Source organism: Phyllobates terribilis, unplaced genomic scaffold (genome assembly GCF_046119375.1).
Source record: "Phyllobates terribilis strain yellow unplaced genomic scaffold, ASM4611937v1 Scaffold_2__4_contigs__length_985480577, whole genome shotgun sequence".
Classification (NCBI taxonomy): Eukaryota; Metazoa; Chordata; class Amphibia; order Anura; family Dendrobatidae; genus Phyllobates; species Phyllobates terribilis.
The window spans coordinates 539,375,384-539,395,438 of NW_027362762.1; the positions used below are offsets into that span (position 1 = coordinate 539,375,384).

At 41.4% G+C, this 20,055-nt stretch overlaps 1 protein-coding gene across 3 annotated transcripts in view; it reads right to left on the reverse strand.

Annotated features, from left to right (window-relative positions):
- The window catches only part of LOC141220313 (lysophospholipid acyltransferase 2-like), a 206,523-nt gene that overhangs the window by 45,454 nt on the left and 141,014 nt on the right, over positions 1–20,055 (reverse strand). For all 3 annotated transcript variants that reach the window (XM_073666268.1, XM_073666277.1, XM_073666272.1), the window contains 3 exons: positions 8,550–8,639; positions 8,416–8,471; positions 765–819 (listed from right to left, as the gene is read on the reverse strand). In XM_073666268.1, coding sequence (XP_073522369.1) covers positions 765–819; positions 8,416–8,471; positions 8,550–8,639 — 201 coding nt within the window. The remainder of the gene's footprint in view (positions 1–764; positions 820–8,415; positions 8,472–8,549; positions 8,640–20,055) is intronic.

The window sequence follows — 20,055 nt, forward strand, 5'->3', positions numbered from 1 at the left end:
CATTGTGTCTCTGCATAAGATAGATTACTAGAAGGCATGTGAATGCAGAAGTTTTATAATGTGACTTTCTCACTTGCTTTTCATTACAACTGAAGTGTTTACTCAGGTTTAATATAACACAAACATATAAAGACTCAAAAAATGTTCCACCTTAAACACGTAAGCCCCACTTTAGATGCAAAGTTAAAGTGTCAACACAAATGCTAATGTATCTGAGAAACAGTCACTTCTTGATCTGCAAAGGACCAGAATAATTGATTTGGACCATGTTTCCGTTCACTATTTGTGGTGTACTGTTTATTTATTACATACATTCAGATCACGCAAGTTTATGAAGCAGCAGAGTGGATGTGAAGAAACAAGCTATTGTGAGCCTGCCGTGACCACAGCAAGATGCCAATCCCTCCCTCTATGCCCTGTTCTTCATGTTATCCTAACAACCCTGAAAGACGAGTTAGGCAGCTTGGCAGTAAAAGTACACTGGTTACTGGTTAAAGGATTGGGATGAATTGAAATTGCACGCTATATACACTTCTATACAAGTAATAATTTCCCATTCTCCCAAAACCCATTATTTCTCACCCCAACAAAAATCCCACATACAAGTCCTACAAGTTCTAATGTACAGACATATTAAGTTGCCACCATTTTCATTAAGTAAAATTGTTAAATATTATAGAGGTTCAGGACGTATTTCTATGGAATTGTATTATATGTGGAAATATGTGTTATGATAAAACTCACAACACAAGAAGCAAAGTTACCTGATCGCTAGGCGTCTCTGTGTGGGAGTTAGAGAATGATCACTGCTGACTGTACCTACAAAATAATATAAGGCATTACATAAGTGTAAGTTGACTGTTCTCTTTATACATTCTATTTTACCACGATGAAGTACCATCAGACACTACAGTAATTATATAGGTATTATATTGAGTGAGGCAGTAACTAATATGATGACATGGTGACTACCTATACAAGTTTCTTCAAACAAGAAGCTGGTCCTGCATATTAGACAGTTGTTGGTTGGGTCTGCCAATTTCAGTGGGTCACTGATAATCTAATGTGTCTGTGAAATACTCGACGATATCATCTTTCATCAGAAATAAGCATTATATATCTTGGATATGTTCCTATAGCAGGCAAGTGACTCCAAGCAGCTTATCTTTCTCTGCTTATGATAATGAACATGCATGCTCAGCTGATCCAAGCATTATTGTTCATTGGGGAGTCTAAGGAAATGACTAATATGTCAAGTATATCGGCAACATTGTAGGAGATGTCGCATAAACAACATTTATCATCTATATAAATGTTGTTCATGGGAAAATTGGATACATGACAAATATATGATCACTGGAGGTCTGACTGGTGAAAGACTGGAGAGAGACTGGTGAAGAGACTGGTCAAGAGAATGGGGGTTCCAAAATCCTCTGAATGGAGCAGTGGTGTTAAGCATATGAACCTCCAATCCTACAAACAGTGAATGAATACTTAAAAGCCAAGTTCATTTTCCAATAAGTTCCCTTCAACGTTAACAAGCGCCATACATAGGGGATAGATGAAAATGATGTGAATCAGTGTGCATCAGCACTACTCCTACCAACAAATGCAAAAAAATGGAGAACCACAAAGGAGTTTTGTTTAAAAAATATAAAAGGTGTCAATCTTTATTAATATACCCATAAAAACAAAAGAAATCAGCAAACAAAAAATCCATAAAAAAATACACCAAAAAGTGATACAGAAAAAATGCTAAAACTGGGGGGATAAATACGCTTCTAGGGAAAGTTTAAATTCTCATCAGCATGAGAGTGCACACACTAAGGGGATTGTAACATATTCCCAGAGCGTCTATCTAATTACTTTACTTCCCAAGGTGCAAACTCTAATGCATGTTAGCAGTAATCCATATCAAAAACCAAATGGCGGGTAGATTCTTACCCTTTAGAGTAGTGAGGCCCCCCAGGAAAATGAAACACTGCCCCTTGCCTCACTACTCTAAAGGGTAAGAATCTACCAGCCATTTGGTTTTTTATATGGATTTCTGCTAACATGCATTAGAGTTTGCAGGGCTGTGGAGTCGGAGTCGGTGTCTATTTTGGTGGAGTCGGAATCGGTATAAAATGGACTGACTCCAACTCCATTTAAACTTTCCCCTAGAGGCGTATTTATTCCCCCAGTTTTATTGTATTTTTGTTTGCTGATTTCTTTTGTTTGTTTTTATGAGTATATTAATAGATTGACACCTTTCATATTTTTTAAATAAAACTCCTCTGCGGTTCTCCATTTTTTTTTGCAAACAGTGAATTAAGTAGTGGTTGCACAAACTCACTATTTTTCCATTCATATAGGGGACTTTGGAGCCCCCATTCTAATGATCAGTGGGGTCCCAGAGGCTGGACCTCCTCCACTGATTATACACTGATTATACATACAGTATATCACCTATCCGGTGCATAGGTGATTTATGTTGTTTATAGGACAACCCCTTTATAATTCTCTGGAAGAAATGTGAAAATCATCTAATTGATTTTTACTGTACTACCCTTTGTCATTTGGGAGGTAGACAGGCCAATATATTACAGAAATTATATTTGTTAATAGTATTTTACTACTCCTTGCATACTCTTCAGCAATTTGTGTAAAACACGTAGGAGACAAGCAAATGGAAGACAAAACACATTTAATGAAAAATGAAATGCACTTTGCATTTAATTTTTATTGACTGCAATATTCCTAACAGTAAGCCAGCGATGGAAGACCTTAGCTAATCAGCCTGAGATGCCCCCAGAGTACCCTTCACAAATGTCCCCCCATAGTTTATAACACAGTTCAGTGCAGACCTCAGATGCCGGATTTCAGACACAGGTGTACCCATAACAGTAGGTCAGCCACAAAATGTACCCATAGTGCCTGTCCGCAATGTTTATTACAGATGGCCCATATAGTGTCTGACACAGATGTCTTTCATAGTGCCATCTACAGATGCCCTACCAACCTACCAAATGGTGGTGTTGGCCCTGCAACATGCCATCCCTCTTAAATACTTCCTTTACAGCAGTACCACCTTCACAACTAGACATTGGAAGCACACTGGAACGTGACTTTGCACATAATCACATCATACGCCACTTAAGACTTGCGCACAACCGCTGGATTTCAAGAATGCTTCGCTATAAGAGGAATTTGGTCCTGCTTCTCATTGCAATTGTTGGGTCACCATTTTCAGTAAATCAATAGATATTGATTGATTATTTGTGTACCAGTGCTTAAAAGGAACATTCTGAATATACACTGTGGTATTATTAGTGCAGGGTTTAAGGGGTTGTCCCAAGAACAAAGTACATTTATTAATAGATGTTAGCATAATAATAGTTTGCACAGTTGAATGTGTTAAAATGATGTTCCTGTGCTGATAATCTTATATATGTGTCCCTGGTATGCATTGTGTAATGGATGTGTCTGACCATATAGAGCTGCTCCAGTTCTTTGTCTGAACATACCACAGCTCCTGGACAGGGGAGGAAGCAAGAGTACACAGATAAGACTGCATGGGATCACAGCTCAGCTGATTCTTTTTGTGTGATAAAACATATTTTTAAACAGGCAGGGAAATATTTTACCTCACAGAATGCAGCATCTGTGATCCCATGCCGTCCTGTCTGTATACTCTTTTGCTTCCTCCCCTGCCCAGGAGATGTGGCATGATAAGACCATGTTGCTGCACGGTCAGACACAGCCATTACAGAGTACACAGCAGGGGCACATTTATACAATTATATCATCACAGGAACATTTTTTAATATATCCAATGCAGAACTCATCATTATTCCAAGATCTAATGATTAAAATGTGCTTTATTCGTGGGAAACCCCTTTAACGCCTTCCCGACGTGTGTTGTACATATACTGCTCTGTGGAAGCTGAGTTCCCGCAAAGAGCAGTATATGTACGACGCAGTGATCGCACGGGCTCACGCTGAGATCCGCCGCAATCACATGCGGGTGTCAGCTCTATGTGAGAGCTGACACCCCGCATCACCGCCCAGGATCACAGGCGTTTAACCCCTGTGATGCCGCTGTCAATAGTGACAGTGACATCATGGGGCATCGCAGAGGGAGTGGGCACCATCTGTGGTGATCCCATCAACACAACCCGATGCAATCGCGTTGTGTTGATGCTCGCCATGGTGACCCTCAGTCCCTAGATTGCCGCGGGGTCCTTCAGGAAGGTGGCCACTCAGCGCCTGCTCAGAGAGCAGGAGCTGAGACGCCTCCTTCCTGCCTGTCAGACGCTGCGCCGATGCTCTGCAGTGCAGATGCACTGCAGAGTATCAGATCGCTGATCTGACTGTGTACAGTTGATGTTCCATCCTGGGACAATGTGAAAATGTAAAGAAAAGGTTAATAAAAATTGTAAAAATCTAAAAAAAAAAAATCACAAGATAAAGAACAAAAAAAAAAAAGAAAAAATATTGATCTATTGAACTAGTAAACACATTTATGTGTGTAAAAAAAAGAAAAAAATACATTAGGTATCGCCGCGTCCGTAACGACTCAACCTATAAAACTGTCCCACTAGTTGACCCCTTCAGTGAACACCGTAAAAAAAAAAGAAGAAAAACAAGGTAAAAAACGATGCTTTATCATGATACCGCCGAACAAAAAGTGGAATGTAAATAAAAATGGTACCACTTAAAACGTCATCTTGTCCAGCAAAAAAACAAGCCACCTTACAGCTCCGTCAGCGGAAAAAGAAAAAAGTTACAGCTCTCAGAAACATAAAAATAATATAAATGTAGTATCACTGTAATCGTACTGACCCGAAGAATAAAGCTACCTTATCAATTTTACCACACGTGGAACGACATAAAAAAATCCCCCAAAAACAATTCTTGAATTGTCAGTTTTTGTTCATTCTGCCTCCCAAAAAACGGAATAGAAAGCAATCAAAAAATGTCATTTGACGGAAAATGGTACCAATAAAAATGTCAACTCGTCCCGCAAAAAACAAGCCTTCACATGACTCTGTTGGCAGAAATATGGAAAAATTATAGCTATCAAAATATGGCGATGCAAAAACTTGTTTTTACAATAAAAAGTGTCTTTTAGTGTGTGACAGCTGCCAATCATAAAAGCCCCAATATAAATCTGGTATCGCTTGTAACCGCACCGACCCGAAGAATAAAGTCGTCTAATCACTTATACCGCTGCCTCATTATAGTGAATGTATCCCTCGGGATAGGGTTAGGGTTGTGTTAGGGTTCGGGGTGTGTTAGGGTTCGGGGTGTGTTAGGGTTAGAGTTGTGTTAGGGATAGAGTTGTGTTAGGGATAGAGTTGTGTTAGGGATAGAGTTAGGATTAGGGTTACGGTTGTGTTAAAGTTGTATTAGGGTTGTGATTTTTTCAAAAGTAAAGAAAAAAAATGATGACGATATGGAGATTAGTGTTGAGCGCAAGTGCTCGCTACTAGAGTTTGCATCGGGTGCCCGGGCATGCACCGAGTATCGGGGTCCTTGAGTGACATGCTTGAGTCTCCGCCCCATATGTTTTGCGGCAGTTATACAGCCAAAAAAAACCCACGCGGGGATTGCCTGCCAAACACGAGCAATCCCTGAATGTTCTTTTTGGGTGTCTAACAACCGTGAAACATGTGGGGCGGGGACTCGAGTATGTCACTCGAGCACCCGCGATACTCGGTTCACACCAGATTACACGATGCAAACTCCAGTTGTGCTCAAGACAAATTACAACATATTCAATATGATGACCTAATGTTATCAAATTCTGTGTCGTACCTCTGAGTTCAAAATGTTCACTATACCCCTTGATAAAATCCTTGAGGGGTCTAAGTTTCCAAAATGGGGTCACTTGTGGAGGGTTTCCACTGTTTAGGCACATCAGGGGCTCTCCAAACGGGACGTGGCATCCGCTCTCGATTCCAGCCAATTTTGCGCTCAAAAGGTCACACAGTGCTCCTTCTCTTCTGAACCCTGCCGTGCACCCAAACAGTGTTTTTTCTCCAAATATGGGGTATCGGCGTACTCAGGAGAAATTGCACAACAGTTTTTGAGGTCTATTTCTCCTCTTACCCTTGTGAAAAAAAAAAGTTTGGGGCTAAAAGAATTTTTGTGGAAAAAGTTAGATTTTTTTTTATTTTCACGGCTCTACGTTATAAACTTTTGTGAAGCACCTGGGGGTTCAAGGTGCTCACCACACATCTAGATAAGTTCCCTGGGTCTAGCTTCCAAAATGGAATCACTTGTGGGGGGTTTCCACTGTTTAGGCACATCAGGGGCTCTCCTACCACGACATGGTGTCTGCTAATTATTCAAGCAAATTTTAAATTTAAAAAGTCAAATGGTGCTCCTTTAGTTCCAAGCCCTGCTGTGCACCCAAGCAGTAATTTTCCTCCACATTTTGGGTATTTGTATACTCAGGAGAAATTGCACAACAAATTGTATGGTGCAATTTTTCCTGTTACCCTAGTGAAAATGCTAAATTTGGGGCTAAAAAAAACATTTTTGTGGAAAAATGTGATTTCTTTATTTTCATGGCTCAATGCTATAAACATCTGTGAAGCACCTAGGGGTTCAAGGTGCTTACCACACATTTATACAAGTTCCCTGAGGTGTCTAGTTTCCAGAATGGGGTCACTTGTGGGGGGTTTCCAGTGTTTAGGGACATCAGCGGCCCTCCAAACATGACATGGCGTCCGTTAATTATGCCAGCAAATTTTACATTAAAAAAGTCAAATGGCGCTCGTTCCCTTCCGAGCGCCCAAACAGTGGTTTTCCCCCACATATTGGGTATCAGTGTGCCCAGGAGAAGTTGCACAACAAATTTTGGGGTCCATTTTCTCCTGTTACTCTTGTGAAAGTAAAAATAATTGGGTCTAAAGTAAAATTTTTTGTGAAAAAAAGATAAATATTTATTTTTTCCTTCCACATTCCATTAATTCCTGTGAAGTACCTGAAGGATTAATAAACTTCTTGAATGTGGTTTTGAGCACTTTGAGGGGTGCAGTTTTTAGAATGGTGTCACTTTTGGGTATTTTCTACAATATAGACCCCTGAAAGTCACTTCAAATGTGATGTGGTCCCTAAAAAAATGGTTTTGTAAATTTTGTTGTAAAAATGAGAAATCACTAGTCAACTTTTAACCCGCATAACTTCCTAACAAAAAAAAATTATGTTTCAAAAATTGCTCTGATGTAAAGTAAACATGTGGGAAATGTTATTTATTAACTATTTTGTGTGACATACCTCTCTGGTTTAAGGGCATAAAAATGAAATTTTGAAAATAGCAAAATTTTCACAATTTTCACCAAATTTCCAATTTTTTGCACAAATAAACGTAAGTTATATCAAATAAATTTTACCACTATCATGAAGTACAATATGTCACGAGAAAAAACAAACTCAGAATCACCGGGATCTGTTGAAGTATTCCAGAGTTATTACCTCATAAAGTGACAGTGGTCAGAATTAAAAAAACTGGCCTGGTCAGGAAGGTGAAAACAGGCTTCGGGGTCAAGGGTGTTAAAGAGGGTAATGAATAATGCAAGGATGGTGTTCCACAACATCCTCTTACACACTAGGATTAAAATATCCCTCTGATTATACATAAAAAAATATTATAGTGCAAAAGCCAATGATTTTTTTCCTGACTTACTTTTATTAACTTTTTTGCTGTCAATAGCAGTGCAGACCATCTGTAGTCTGTGGTTTGTGCTGGACTTCTTAGTGCTGCAGAATATAATGTTGCTGCACAGTGCTAATGATGGAAACCAAGGGGATGGCATAGACCAAAAGGTAGTTCATGCAGCTATTGAGAACAAAATTCAGAAAAATAACTTGTGTGTGAGCTCTTAAATTCCAACCATTTTTTTCTGCATCACCATAGTGACACTTTAACAAAGCGTATGGGTTTTTTCCTAGGATGGTTTATTAAAGGGGTTGTCCGGTCTAAAATGAAAAGTCTACAATCACTGTGCACAGTGCGCTGCGAGCTGAGAATGGCGGTGACGTATGCAATATGCATACTCCCGGGCAGAGCCCTCCAGTGGGCGCAATGGTCTAGTGGGCAAGGCCACCTAGTGGGAGGTGCCTTGCTCAATACATTTGTATGGAGCGGGATCGCACCCACTGGACGGGCTCTACCCAGGAGTAAGCATATCGCATACATCACCGCCATTCCCGACTTAGAAATGTGCGAATCCTTGCAGCGCACAGTGCGTGCGCTGGGGGGGTTTTAAAGGTCTGCAGTCACTCAGAGTGACTGCAGACTTTTCATTTTAGACCAGACAACCCCTTTAATGTGAAACAATATACGTAGATCAAGGCTATTGCTTTTATGGGATATAGGTTACGTATAAAACACATATATAAACAGCACATTTTGTATTCACTTACCATCATGATATTCAAATGCAAACCGGCTCGCTTTTTGGGTAAGTGTCATTAAAGCCCTAAAAGACACAGATATAATTATGTCTCTTCACACATATTAAACTGTGGTAAAACGCAACTAATTGAATAAAGCTTACACTGTAAAGTCCAGCTCATCTGCAAAAGGGTTTGCATATCTTCGGATATGAAAGAATGTAAGATAAACCATGGTTATCAGCAATGTGTATCTGGAGATAGAAAGAAGAGGAATATTGTTACACATTTATCATACAGGTCACAGCCCTATGTGTCATGTATGATCCACAGTATTCAGCCACAATAAATATCTTCCTATCGTTTTGAAGCAACAGATACAATTTGGCAGAGTAACCAAGTAACTATTTATTAAGTAACGAAGGCAGGAAGTCCTTCTATATTATCACAGTATTACTTTATTCTGAAGTATATATAATTTCACCAGTGTAAGTTTAGTATGGTTTAGCTTATTATGGGCAAGTATATAAAATCCTTAATTAAGTGTAATCTTCCTCACCACCAAACAAATTATGTAAGTGTATTTTCCATGATCAAGGTTATATTATTCCACCCAACAAAAAGTCATTGTTCATACAATTGGGAAAGGATAATAAAAATAGCAAAACATTATCCCAGTTTTACACTCAGGGAAAATCTTTCCAGATGACAACACTGTATTAACATTGGTATTACAGGAAAATGGGAACTCTACTGTAGTATCGGCGTCTCTCTTACCGCCGTGCTCCCGGCCCGGCGTCTTCCAGCTCTCCTGCTGCTGCCGGCGCGCGCAGCTTCCCAGGCACTGTGCTTAGGGCGCGCGCTCCCTCCCTCTCAAAGGGGCCGCGCGCGCCATAATAAGGAGTCCCTGGCCAATGGCCGGAAGACATCTCATATAGAAGGTACCTCCTCCAAAATGGAGGTGCCCGTGCAAGGTTGTAGCTTTGTGTCCTAAACTCCGCTTCAGTCCTCAGGTCCAGCTGCTAGCCTGACTACCAGTCTAGTCCGCCAGCTTGACTACCAGTCCAGTCCGCCACCCTGACTACCAGTCCAGTCCGCCACCCTGACTACCAGTCCAGTCCGCCACCCTGACTACCAGTCCAGTCCGCCACCCTGACTACCAGTCCAGTCTGCCAGCCTGACTACCAGTCCAGTCCGCCAGCCTGACTACCAGTCCAGTTCGCCAGCCTGACTACCAGTCCAGTCCGCCAGCCTGACTACCAGTCCAGTTCGCCAGCCTGACTACCAGTCCAGTCCGCCAGCTTGACTACCAGTCCTGTCCGCCAGTCTGACTACCAGTCCAGTCCGCCAGCCTGACTCCCTGTCTCCGCCTGCCAAGTGTACTCTCCAGCCCGACGGTCTGCCTACGATCCAAATCCGCCAGTCTGTCTATGGGCCTGGCTTGCCTGCCTACCCAGAGAACGTACCAGTTTCCTGCCGTGCTTATCTGTCAGCCTACCTGGAGGCTCCTACCAGTTACCTGCTGTGCCTATCTGTCAGCCTACCTGGAGGCTCCTACCAGTTACCTGCCGTGCCTATCTGTCAGCCTACCTGGAGGCTCCTACCAGTTATCTGCCGTGCCTTTCAGTCAGCCTACCTGAAGGCTCCTGTCAGTTACCTGCCGTGCCTACCCGGAGGCTCCTGCCAGTTACCCGTGGGAGTCACCTGCTCTCATACAAGGACAGGCCCAGAGTAGCACCTGGTCCCTCTGCTCGGTCCTTCCCTGGTTCACGGAGTCGATTGAGCCGCCATGGGACCTTGGTCAGTCCGAGTTGATACCTAGTTATGCCCCTCTGGTCCCTCCTTGCACCGCAGCACAGAGGTTCCACCACCCGGATCCGTAACATCTACCATCTTTTTAACATATCATATCTTCACAACTTCATCATTAAAAAGACCAGGGCTACACAGAGACATGTGTCACATAACCGGAAGATCGAATTATTTTCAAGATAGCTGCATTGCAACCCTCAACCTAATACAACCTGTTTGCACATTTCTACCCAAAATGAACGCTAATCAAATCAATAGTCAGTTGGCAGTCATGGGCCAGTGCAAACTATAATGAGATAGCAGTTTTTTAGTTTTATAGTTTGGCTTCCATAACAGTTTGCATATTGTTGCAACACATTCTTTATTTACAAGGAAATTTGTGGTGTTAGAAACAAGTCATTTTGGGGGGCCATATAAAACACACAATCAGCTGCTGATGAATGAAGTTTTACTCTTTCGTCATATGATTGCAGCCATGTTTACAAAAGTCATTACTCAATGTATTGTAATACATACAGTACAGACCAAAAGTTTGGACACACCTTCTCATTTAAAGATTTTTCTGTATTTTCATGACTTTGAAAATTGTACATTCACACTGAAGGCATCAAAACTATGAATTAACACATGTGGAATTATATACTTAACAAAAAAGTGTGAAACAACTGAAAATATGTCTTATATTCTAGGTTCTTCAAAGTAGCCACCTTTTGCTTTGATGACTGCTTTGCACACTCTTGCCATTCTCTTGATGAGCTTCAAGAGGTAGTCACCGGAAATGGTTTTCACTTCACAGGTGTGCCCTGTCAGGTTTAATAAGTGGGATTTCTTGCCTTATAAATGGGGTTGGGACCATCAGTTGTGTTGTGCAGAAGTCAGGTGGATACACAGCTGATAGTCCTACTGAATAAACTGTTAGAATTTGTATTATGGCAGGAAAAAAGCAGCTAAGAAAAACGAGTGGCCATCATTACTTTAAGAAATGAAGGTCAGTCAGTCCGAAAAATTGGGCAAACTTTGAAAGTGTCCCCAAGTGCAGTTGCAAAAACCATCAAGAGCCACAAAGAAACTGGCTCACATGAGGACCACCCCAGGAAAGGAAGACCAAGAGTCACCTCTGCTTCTGAGGATAAGTTTATCCGAGTCACCAGCTTCAGAAATCGCAGGTCAACAGCAGCTCAGATTAGAGACCAGGTCAATGCCACACAGAGTTCTAGCAGCAGACACATCTCTACAACAACTGTTAAGAGGAGACTTTGTGCAGAAGGCCTTCATGGTAAAATAGCTGCTAGGAAACCACTGCTAAGGACAGGCAACAAGCAGAAGAGACTTGTTTGGGCTAAAGAACACAAGGAGTGGACATTAGACCAGTGGAAATCTGTGCTTTGGTCTGATTAGTCCAAATTTGAGATCTTTAGTTCCATCCACCGTGTCTTTGTACGACGCAGAAAATGTGAACGGATGGACTCTACATGCCTGGTTCCCACCGTGAAGCATGGAGGAGGAGGTGTGATGGTGTGGGGGTGCTTTGCTAGTGACACTGTTGGGGATTTATTCAAAATTGAAGGCATACTGAACAAGCATGGCTACCACAGCATCTTGCAGCAGCATGCTATTCCATCCGGTTTGCGTTTAGTTGGACCATCATTTATTTTTCAACAGGACAATGACCCCAAACACACCTCCAGGCTGTGTAAGGGCTATTTGACCAAGATGGAGAGTTATGGGGTGCTACGCCAGATGACCTGGCCACCACAGTCACCAGACCTGAACCCAATCGAGATGGTTTGGGGTGAGCTGGACCGCAGAGTGAAGGCAAAAGGGCCAACAAGTGCTAAGCATCTCTGGGAACTCCTTCAAGATTGTTGGAAGACCATTTCCGGTGACTACCTCTTGAAGTTCATCAAGAGAATGCCAAGAGTGTGCAAAGCAGTCATCAAAGCAAAAGGTGGCTACTTTGAAGAACCTAGAATATAAGACATATTTTCAGTTGTTTCACACTTTTTTGTTAAGTATATAATTCCACATGTGTTAATTCATAGTTTTGATGCCTTCAGTGTGAATGTACAATTTTCATAGAAATGAAAATACAGAAAAATCTTTAAATGAGAAGGTGTGTCCAAACTTTTGGTCTGTACTGTATACATATGTACATAACTGTATTAAAGATAAATTGGAATTAACAATTCAAGATTCAATTTTGGCAATATTTCTCTTCTAATGTAGCTTTGTGAAAACCAATGTAGCTAGGCTCTGAAGCATATGAATAAGTAGGGATAATCCATTAAGGGTTGTTCTCAACTTGTCTTCATAAGCTTATCCTCCCCTGCCTACAACCATTCAGTTTGTTTGGGGACTGAGTGCTTCTGAATGATGGACCGTTTGGACCAGTGATATGGTTGCACCATGGTCTCAAAACGTGAGCTCTCAAATGCGGCTATAAGAGGCAGCTTTACCTCTGCAGCATCAGAGGAGCATAGTGGTCTGGCCAACTTCAGAGTAGCACTTGCAAGCTCCATGGCTTAGAACAGGAGCGGGGAACATCGGGCCCGAGTGCCATTTACGGCCCTCGATTACCTTTTTTCTGGCCATCGGGCAGATTGGAGGGGGCTGCAGTACTTGGGCCGGCAGCCTGGCACCTGCATGTAGCCAAACGGTGCAGGGAGAAAATTAACTTTATTCTCCCTGGCTGCATTCGGTTTCAGTCACGGGGGCAGCACCCGCGCTGGTTCAGTCACCGCTCTGAGTATACAGAACAGTGGCTGTAAACGCGCCCCCGGCCCTGACTGCATTGGGGCCGGCTGTCAGTCAGGGGTGCGGCTACGGCCGCTGCTCTCTATACTCAAAGCAGTTACTGAACCAGTGCCAGCGCCGCCCCCGTGACTGAAACCGAATGCAGCCAGGGAGAATAAAGTTCATTTTCTCACCGCAGCGTTCGGCTACATGCAGACACCGGGCCAGTTAGTAACGCTATTAACCTGCAGATTACCCCATATCTGCAGGTTAATAGCTTTTTGGTGACAGGTTCCTTTTAAGGTTTCCAAGCAGCAGAAAGACATTTATTACACTACACACTAAAGCAAACTGAAAAATAAGGGAAAACAGTAAAAAAAAAAACCTAATGATAAAATAACAGATAGACTAGATGTCTTATGTGACAACTGCTTAATTGAAAAAATGCCATTCATTTTGAGATTTTTTATCTTATCGAAGAACTCCTTTCTCCGTCAAGACTGATAAGTCATTTTCAAAATTCTCAATTTACAGGTTAAAGGGTTGATTGTGACTTGTAGGATTGCTGCTTCCAATAGGTGGTGCTATAGAGTACAAGTCCTCTTTTTCTCTGAAGAGGCAATTTGCAATTTACAGGTAAAATCTGTATTCAGTGAAAACAGACTTTCCCATTATTGAGATAGGAGATTGCAGTTGCTACTTATAAGATTCTATGAGAAAACAATTTGTATCAAAGAAATGACAATGTGTATATGCACACAGGTACAAAATTATATATATATAGACAGTTCTATATAACGGGAAAAGATATGTGCATATGTCAAAGGGAATATGGCCACAGGATAAATTAGCAAATCACCAGGCCCTGACAAAGGCAACGCCAAATCGTGTGTTGGGGTGGACGCTTCACATTAGAGGTCTTGCTACTATACTGGTATGTGGTAATCTTATCCCATTTGTGCTGGTACGGCTGGTTGTTTGCTAGTGCTTTTCTATATTTATATACTTACCTACTAATATGCTTACATTATCACTTGCACCATCAACTACAGCTATACATTATCCCCACAATGTTCATTTAGACTTATTATATTTACACATTTCCATATTCATGCTGCATGTTTCCTCCCCCATTTTATTCTTGGCACGTCATTTTTATTAACCACATCGTATGTTGTGCCCGTCTTCCTTTTTTGTTTTTGTGTCCCCCCACTTTTAATACTTGAACAATAAAAATATATATTTTAAAATATTACTTGCCTTACTGACTTTCTATTGGTTTCCTTTTGTGTTTTTTTGTGATAAGATTCTATGTAGAGAAAGTAGGGGAGGAGAAGGGATGAGCTAGAGGTAGAACTCCTCTCTCCTCCTCACCCTCCTATCTACATAGAATCTTATCAGTAGCAACATGTCATCTCCCATCTCAGAAATGGGAAAGTGTCTTCACTGACTATAGATTTTACCCGTAAATTGAGAATTTTGAGAATGATTGATCAGTCCTGACTGCGAAATAAGCAGATTTCTCTGATAAGATATATCACAAAGTTGCTAATTTTTACATATGTTATTTTATATTTAATAAATTAATAGTATGACAGTTACTCTTTAAGACTTATAACTCTGCCCTTCACTTCTCCAAACACACCTACTTCTTTGCTCTTATCACCTCACTATCCAACAATCCTAAACAACTCTTTGACACTTTTCACTCCCTCTTCACTCTAAAGCCCCCGTCACACTAAGCGAGATCGCTAGCAAGATCGCTGCTGAGTCACAAGTTTTGTGACGCAACAGCGACCTCAGCAGCAATCTCGCTACGTTTGACACGTAGCAGCGACCAGGCCCCTACTGTGAGATCGCTGATCGTGTCGAAATGGCCTGGACCATTTTTGGATCGTTGAGGTCCCGCTGGGTAGCATGCATCGGTGTGCTTGACACCTTACCAACGACCTCGTTGGCGACTCAGAACTGAGACACATATGAGTGCATTTGCGTTGCCTTTTAAGCGCCCCCTCAGCTCTGATTGGTGGTCGCTACTGCGTTGTGATTGTCGGCCTTGCCTAAAAGAAGGCAACATAGTAGCTCTTCTGTCCTTTGTTCCTGACCGCGTGCTGGTTTGCAGAAGCGCTACTATGTTGCCTTTTAAGGCAAGGCCGCCCAATCAGAACGCAGTAGCGACCACCAATCGGAGCTGAGGGGGCGCGGAAAAGGCAACGCAAATGCACGCCTGTGTGACTACAGTGTCACACAGTACGTCCCTCATCGAGGTCTGAATCATCAGAGTAGCTGCTATGTGACAGCGTCCCAACGACCGCCGACATCGTTATACAGGTCGCCGTATCGTTGCTGCGTTGTTGGGAAGATCTGGCTGTTTGACATCTCACCAGCGACCACATAGCAACGCAGCAATGATCCCTGCCAGGTCGTATCGTTGTCGGGATCGCTGTAGCATCGCTAAGTGTGACGGTACCTTTAAAGTGCAGGCTCCAATCACCAACCTCATAGTAACATAGTTTTTAAGGTTGAAGGAAGACTAAGTCCATCTAGTTTAGCCTAAAAGGTTGATCCAGAGGAAGGCAAAAAAAAACATGTGGCAAACACTAAGCTCCACATTGGTGAAAAAAATTCCTTCCTGACTCCACATACGGCAATCAGACTAGTTCCCTGGATCAACGCCCTATCAAGGAATCTAGTATATATAACCTGTAATATTATACTTTTCAAGAAAGGCATCCATGCCCTTCTTAAATTTTACTAGTGAATCACTCATTACAATATCATGCGGCAGAGAGTTCCATAGTCTCACTGCTCTTACAGTAAAGAATCTGCGTCTGTGACTATGATTAAACCTTCTTTCCTCCAGACATAGAAGATGCCCCCTTGTCCACGTCTCAGGCCTCAGAGTAAAAAGATCAGTAGAAAGGTCTTTGTACTGTCCCCTCATATATTTGTACATACTAATAAGATCACCCCTAAGCCTTTGTTTTTCCAAACTAAATAATCCCAAGTGTAATAACCTGTCTTGGTATTGCAGACCCTCCCAGTTCTCTAATAACCTTGGTCGCTCTTCTCGGCACCCGCTCTAGTTCAGCTATGTCTTTCTTATACACCGGAGACCAGAACTGTACACAGTATTCTAAGTATGGTCGCACTAATGACTTGTATAGAGGTAAAATTATGTTCTCCTCGTGAGCATCTATGCCTCTTTTAATGCATCCCATTATTTTATTTCCCTTTGCAGCAGCTGCCTGACACTGGCCACCAAACGTAAGCTTGTCGTCCACCAATACACCCAGGTCTTTTTCAGTGACAGTTTTGCCCAATGTTTTACAATTAAGCATATAATTCTACATTTTATTTCCTCTGCCCAAGTGCATTACCTTACATTTATCCCCATTAAAGCTCATTTGCCATTTATCAGCCCAAGCTTCCAGTTTACATAGATCCTCTTGTAATATAAAATTGTCCTCCTCTGTATTGATTACCCTGCAGAGTTTAGTGTCAACTGCAAATACTGAAATACTACTGTGTATGCCCCCTACAAGGTCATTAATAAATATGTTAAAAAGAAGAGGGCCCAATACAGACCTCTGTGGTACCCCATTGTTAACTGTGACCCAGTCTGAGTGTGTTCCATTAATAACCACCCTTTGTTTCCTATCTTCCTATCACTGAGCCAGTTCTTAACCCACTTACATATATTTTCCCCTATCCCCATATTATTCTCATTTTATGTATCAACCTTTTGTGTGGAATCGTATCAAAAGCTTTTGAAAAGTCCATATACACAACATCCACTACATTTCCTTGGTCCAGTCCGGAAATTACCTCTTCATAAAAGCTGATCAGATTAGTTTGACAGGAACGGTCCCCCGTAAACCCATGTTGATATAGCGTCATGAGGTTATTCTTCTTCAGATACTCTAGTATAGCATCTCTTAGAAAACCCTCCAGGATTTTAACCACAGTAGAGGTTAAGCTTACTGGCCTATAATTTCCAAGTTCGGTTTTTGTCCCCTTTCTGAATATTGGCACCACATTTGTTATACGCCAGTCCTGTGGTACAGACCCTGTTATTTTGGAATCTTTAAAGATTAAAAATAATGGCCTATCTATAACGTTACTTAATTTCTGCAGTACTCGCGGGTGTATCCCATCCGGGACCGGGGATTTGTCAACTTTAGTGATTTTTAGATGCCGCCGTACTTCCTGCTGGGTTAAGTAAGTGACATTTAATGGAGAATTTTTGTTATCACTGATCATGTTTTCTGTCATGCGATTTTCTTATGTAAATACTGTTGAAAAAAAATCATTTAGCATATTGGCTTTTTCCTCATCCTCATCCACCATTTCACCCAGACTATTTTTAAGGGGGCCAATACTATCATTTTTTAGTTTCTTACTATTGACAGGTGCATCTCACTAAATCAGAATATCATCAAAAAATTTATTTATTTCAGTTCTTCAATACAAAAAGTGAAACTCATATATTATATAGAGTCATTACAAACAGAGTGATCTATTTCCAGTGTTAATTTCTGTAAATGTTGATGATTATGGCTTACAGCCAATGAAAACACAAAAGTCATTATCTCAGTAAATTAAATTAATTAACAAAAAACACCTGCAAAGGCTTCCTAAGCGTTTAAAAAGGTCCCTTAGTCTGTTTCAGTAGGCTCCACAATCATGGGGAAGACTGCTGACTTGGCAGATGTCCCGAAGGTAGTCATTGACACACTCCACAAGGTCCCAGAGTTCCAATTTTCATTTGGAAATCAAGGTCCCAGAGTCTGGAGGAAGAGTGGAGAGGCACACAATCCAAGCTGCTTGAGGTCTAGTGTGAAGTTTCTACAATCAGTGATGGTTTGGGGAGCCATGTCATCTGCTGGTGTAGGTCCACTGTGTTTTATCAAGACCAAAGTCAGCGCAGCCATCTACCAGGAAATTTTAGAGCACTTCATGCTTCCCTCTGCCAACAAGCTTTTGGAGATGGAAATTTCATTCTCCAGCAGGACTTGGCACCTGTCCACACTGCCAAAAGTATCAATACCTGGTTTAAAAACAACAGTATCACTGTGCTTGATTGGCCAGCAAACTCGCCCGCTTTTAATCCCATAGAGAATCTATGGGGTATTGTCAAGAGGAAGATGAGAGACACCAGACCCAACAGTGCAGATGAGCTGAAGGCTGCTATCAAAGCAACCTGGGCTTCCATAATACCTCAGCAGTGCCACAAGCTGATCGCCTCCATGCCACACCGCATTGATGCAGTAATTGATGCCAAAGGAGCCCCGACCAAGTATTGAGTGCATTTACTGAACATACATTTCAGTAGGCCAACATTTCGGTTTTTAAAAACATTTTTCAAGCTGTTGTTATAAAGTATTCTAATTTACTGAGATAATGACTTTTGTGTTTTCATTGGCTGTAATCCATAATCATCAACATTAACAGAAATAAACACTTGAAATAGATCACTCTGTTTGTAATGACTCTATATAATATATGAGTTTCACTTTTTGTATTGAAGAACTGAAATAAATTAACTTTTTGATGATATTCTAATTTTGTGAGAAGCAGCTGTATGCAGTTAACCCCTTTACAACCCAAGGTGGTTTGCAGGTTAATGACCAGGCCAATTTTTACAAATCTGACCACTGTCACTTTATGAGGTAATTACTCTGGAACGCTTCAACAGATCCCCCTGACTCTGAGATTGTTTTTTCGTGACATATTGTACTTCATGATTGTGGTAAAATTTCTTCGATATCACTTGCGTTTATTTGTGAAAAAAACGAAAATTTGTCCAAAATTTAGAAAATTTCGCAATTTTCAAAATTTTAATTTTTATGCCCTTAAATCAAAGAGATATGTCACACAAATAGTTAATAAATAACATTTCCCACATGTTTACTTTACATCAGCACAATTTTGGAATCAAATTTTTTTTTTGTTATGCAGCTATAAGGGTTAAAAGTTGACCAGCGATTTCTCATTTTTCCAACAAAATTTACAAAACCATTTTTCTAGGGACCACATCACATTTGAAGTCACTTTGAGAGGTCTTTATGACAGAAAATACCCAAAAAGTGACACCATTCTAAAAACTGCACCCCTTAAGGTGCTCAAAACCACATTCAAGAACTTTATTAACCCTTCAGGTGCTTCACAGGAATTTTTGGAATGTGGAAGAAAAAAATGAACATTTAACTTTTTTCACAAAAATGTTACTTTAGACCCAATTTTTTTTATTTTCGTAGGGGTAACAAGAAAAAATGGACCCCACAATTTGGTGTGCAATTTCCCCTGGGCACGCAGATACCCCATATGTGGGGAAAAACCACTGTTTGGGCGCACGGCAGGGCTCGGAAGGGAAGGAGCGCCATTTGAATTTTCGATTGTAAAATTTGCTTGAATAATTAGCGGACGCCATGTTGCGTTTGGAGAGCCCCTGATGTGCCTAAACAGTGGAAACCCCCCACAAGTGACCCCATTTTGGAAACTAGACCCCCCTGGGAACTTATCTAGATGGGTGGTGAGCATTTTGAACCCCCAGGTGCTTCACAAATTAATCCGTAAAAATAAAAAAGTGTTTTTTTTTTTCCCACTTTTTCATTTTTACGAATCAATTTGTGAAGCACCTGGGGGTTCCAAGTGCACACTATGCAGCTAGATAGGTGCCTTGGGGGGTCTAGTTTTCAAAATGGGGTCACTTTTGGGGGAGCTCCAATGTTTAGGCACACAGGGACTCTCCAAACGTGACATGGTGTCCCTTAACAAACTGGAACCATGTTGCGTTTGGAGAGCCCCTGTGTGTCTAAACATTGGAGCTCCCCCATAAGTGACCCCATTTTGGAAACTAGACCCCCCAAGGCACCTATCTAGATGCATAGTGAGCACTTGGAACCCCTAGGTGCTTCACAAATTGATTCGTAAAAATTAAAAAGTATTTTTTTTTCCACTTTTTCATTTTTACAAATCAATTTGTGAAGCACCTGGGGGTTCCAAGTGCTCACTATGCATCTAGATAGGTGCCTTGGGGGGTCTAGTTTCCAAAATGGGGTCACTTGTTAGGGAGCTCCAATGTTTAGGCACACAGGGGCTCTCCAAACAAGACATGGTGTC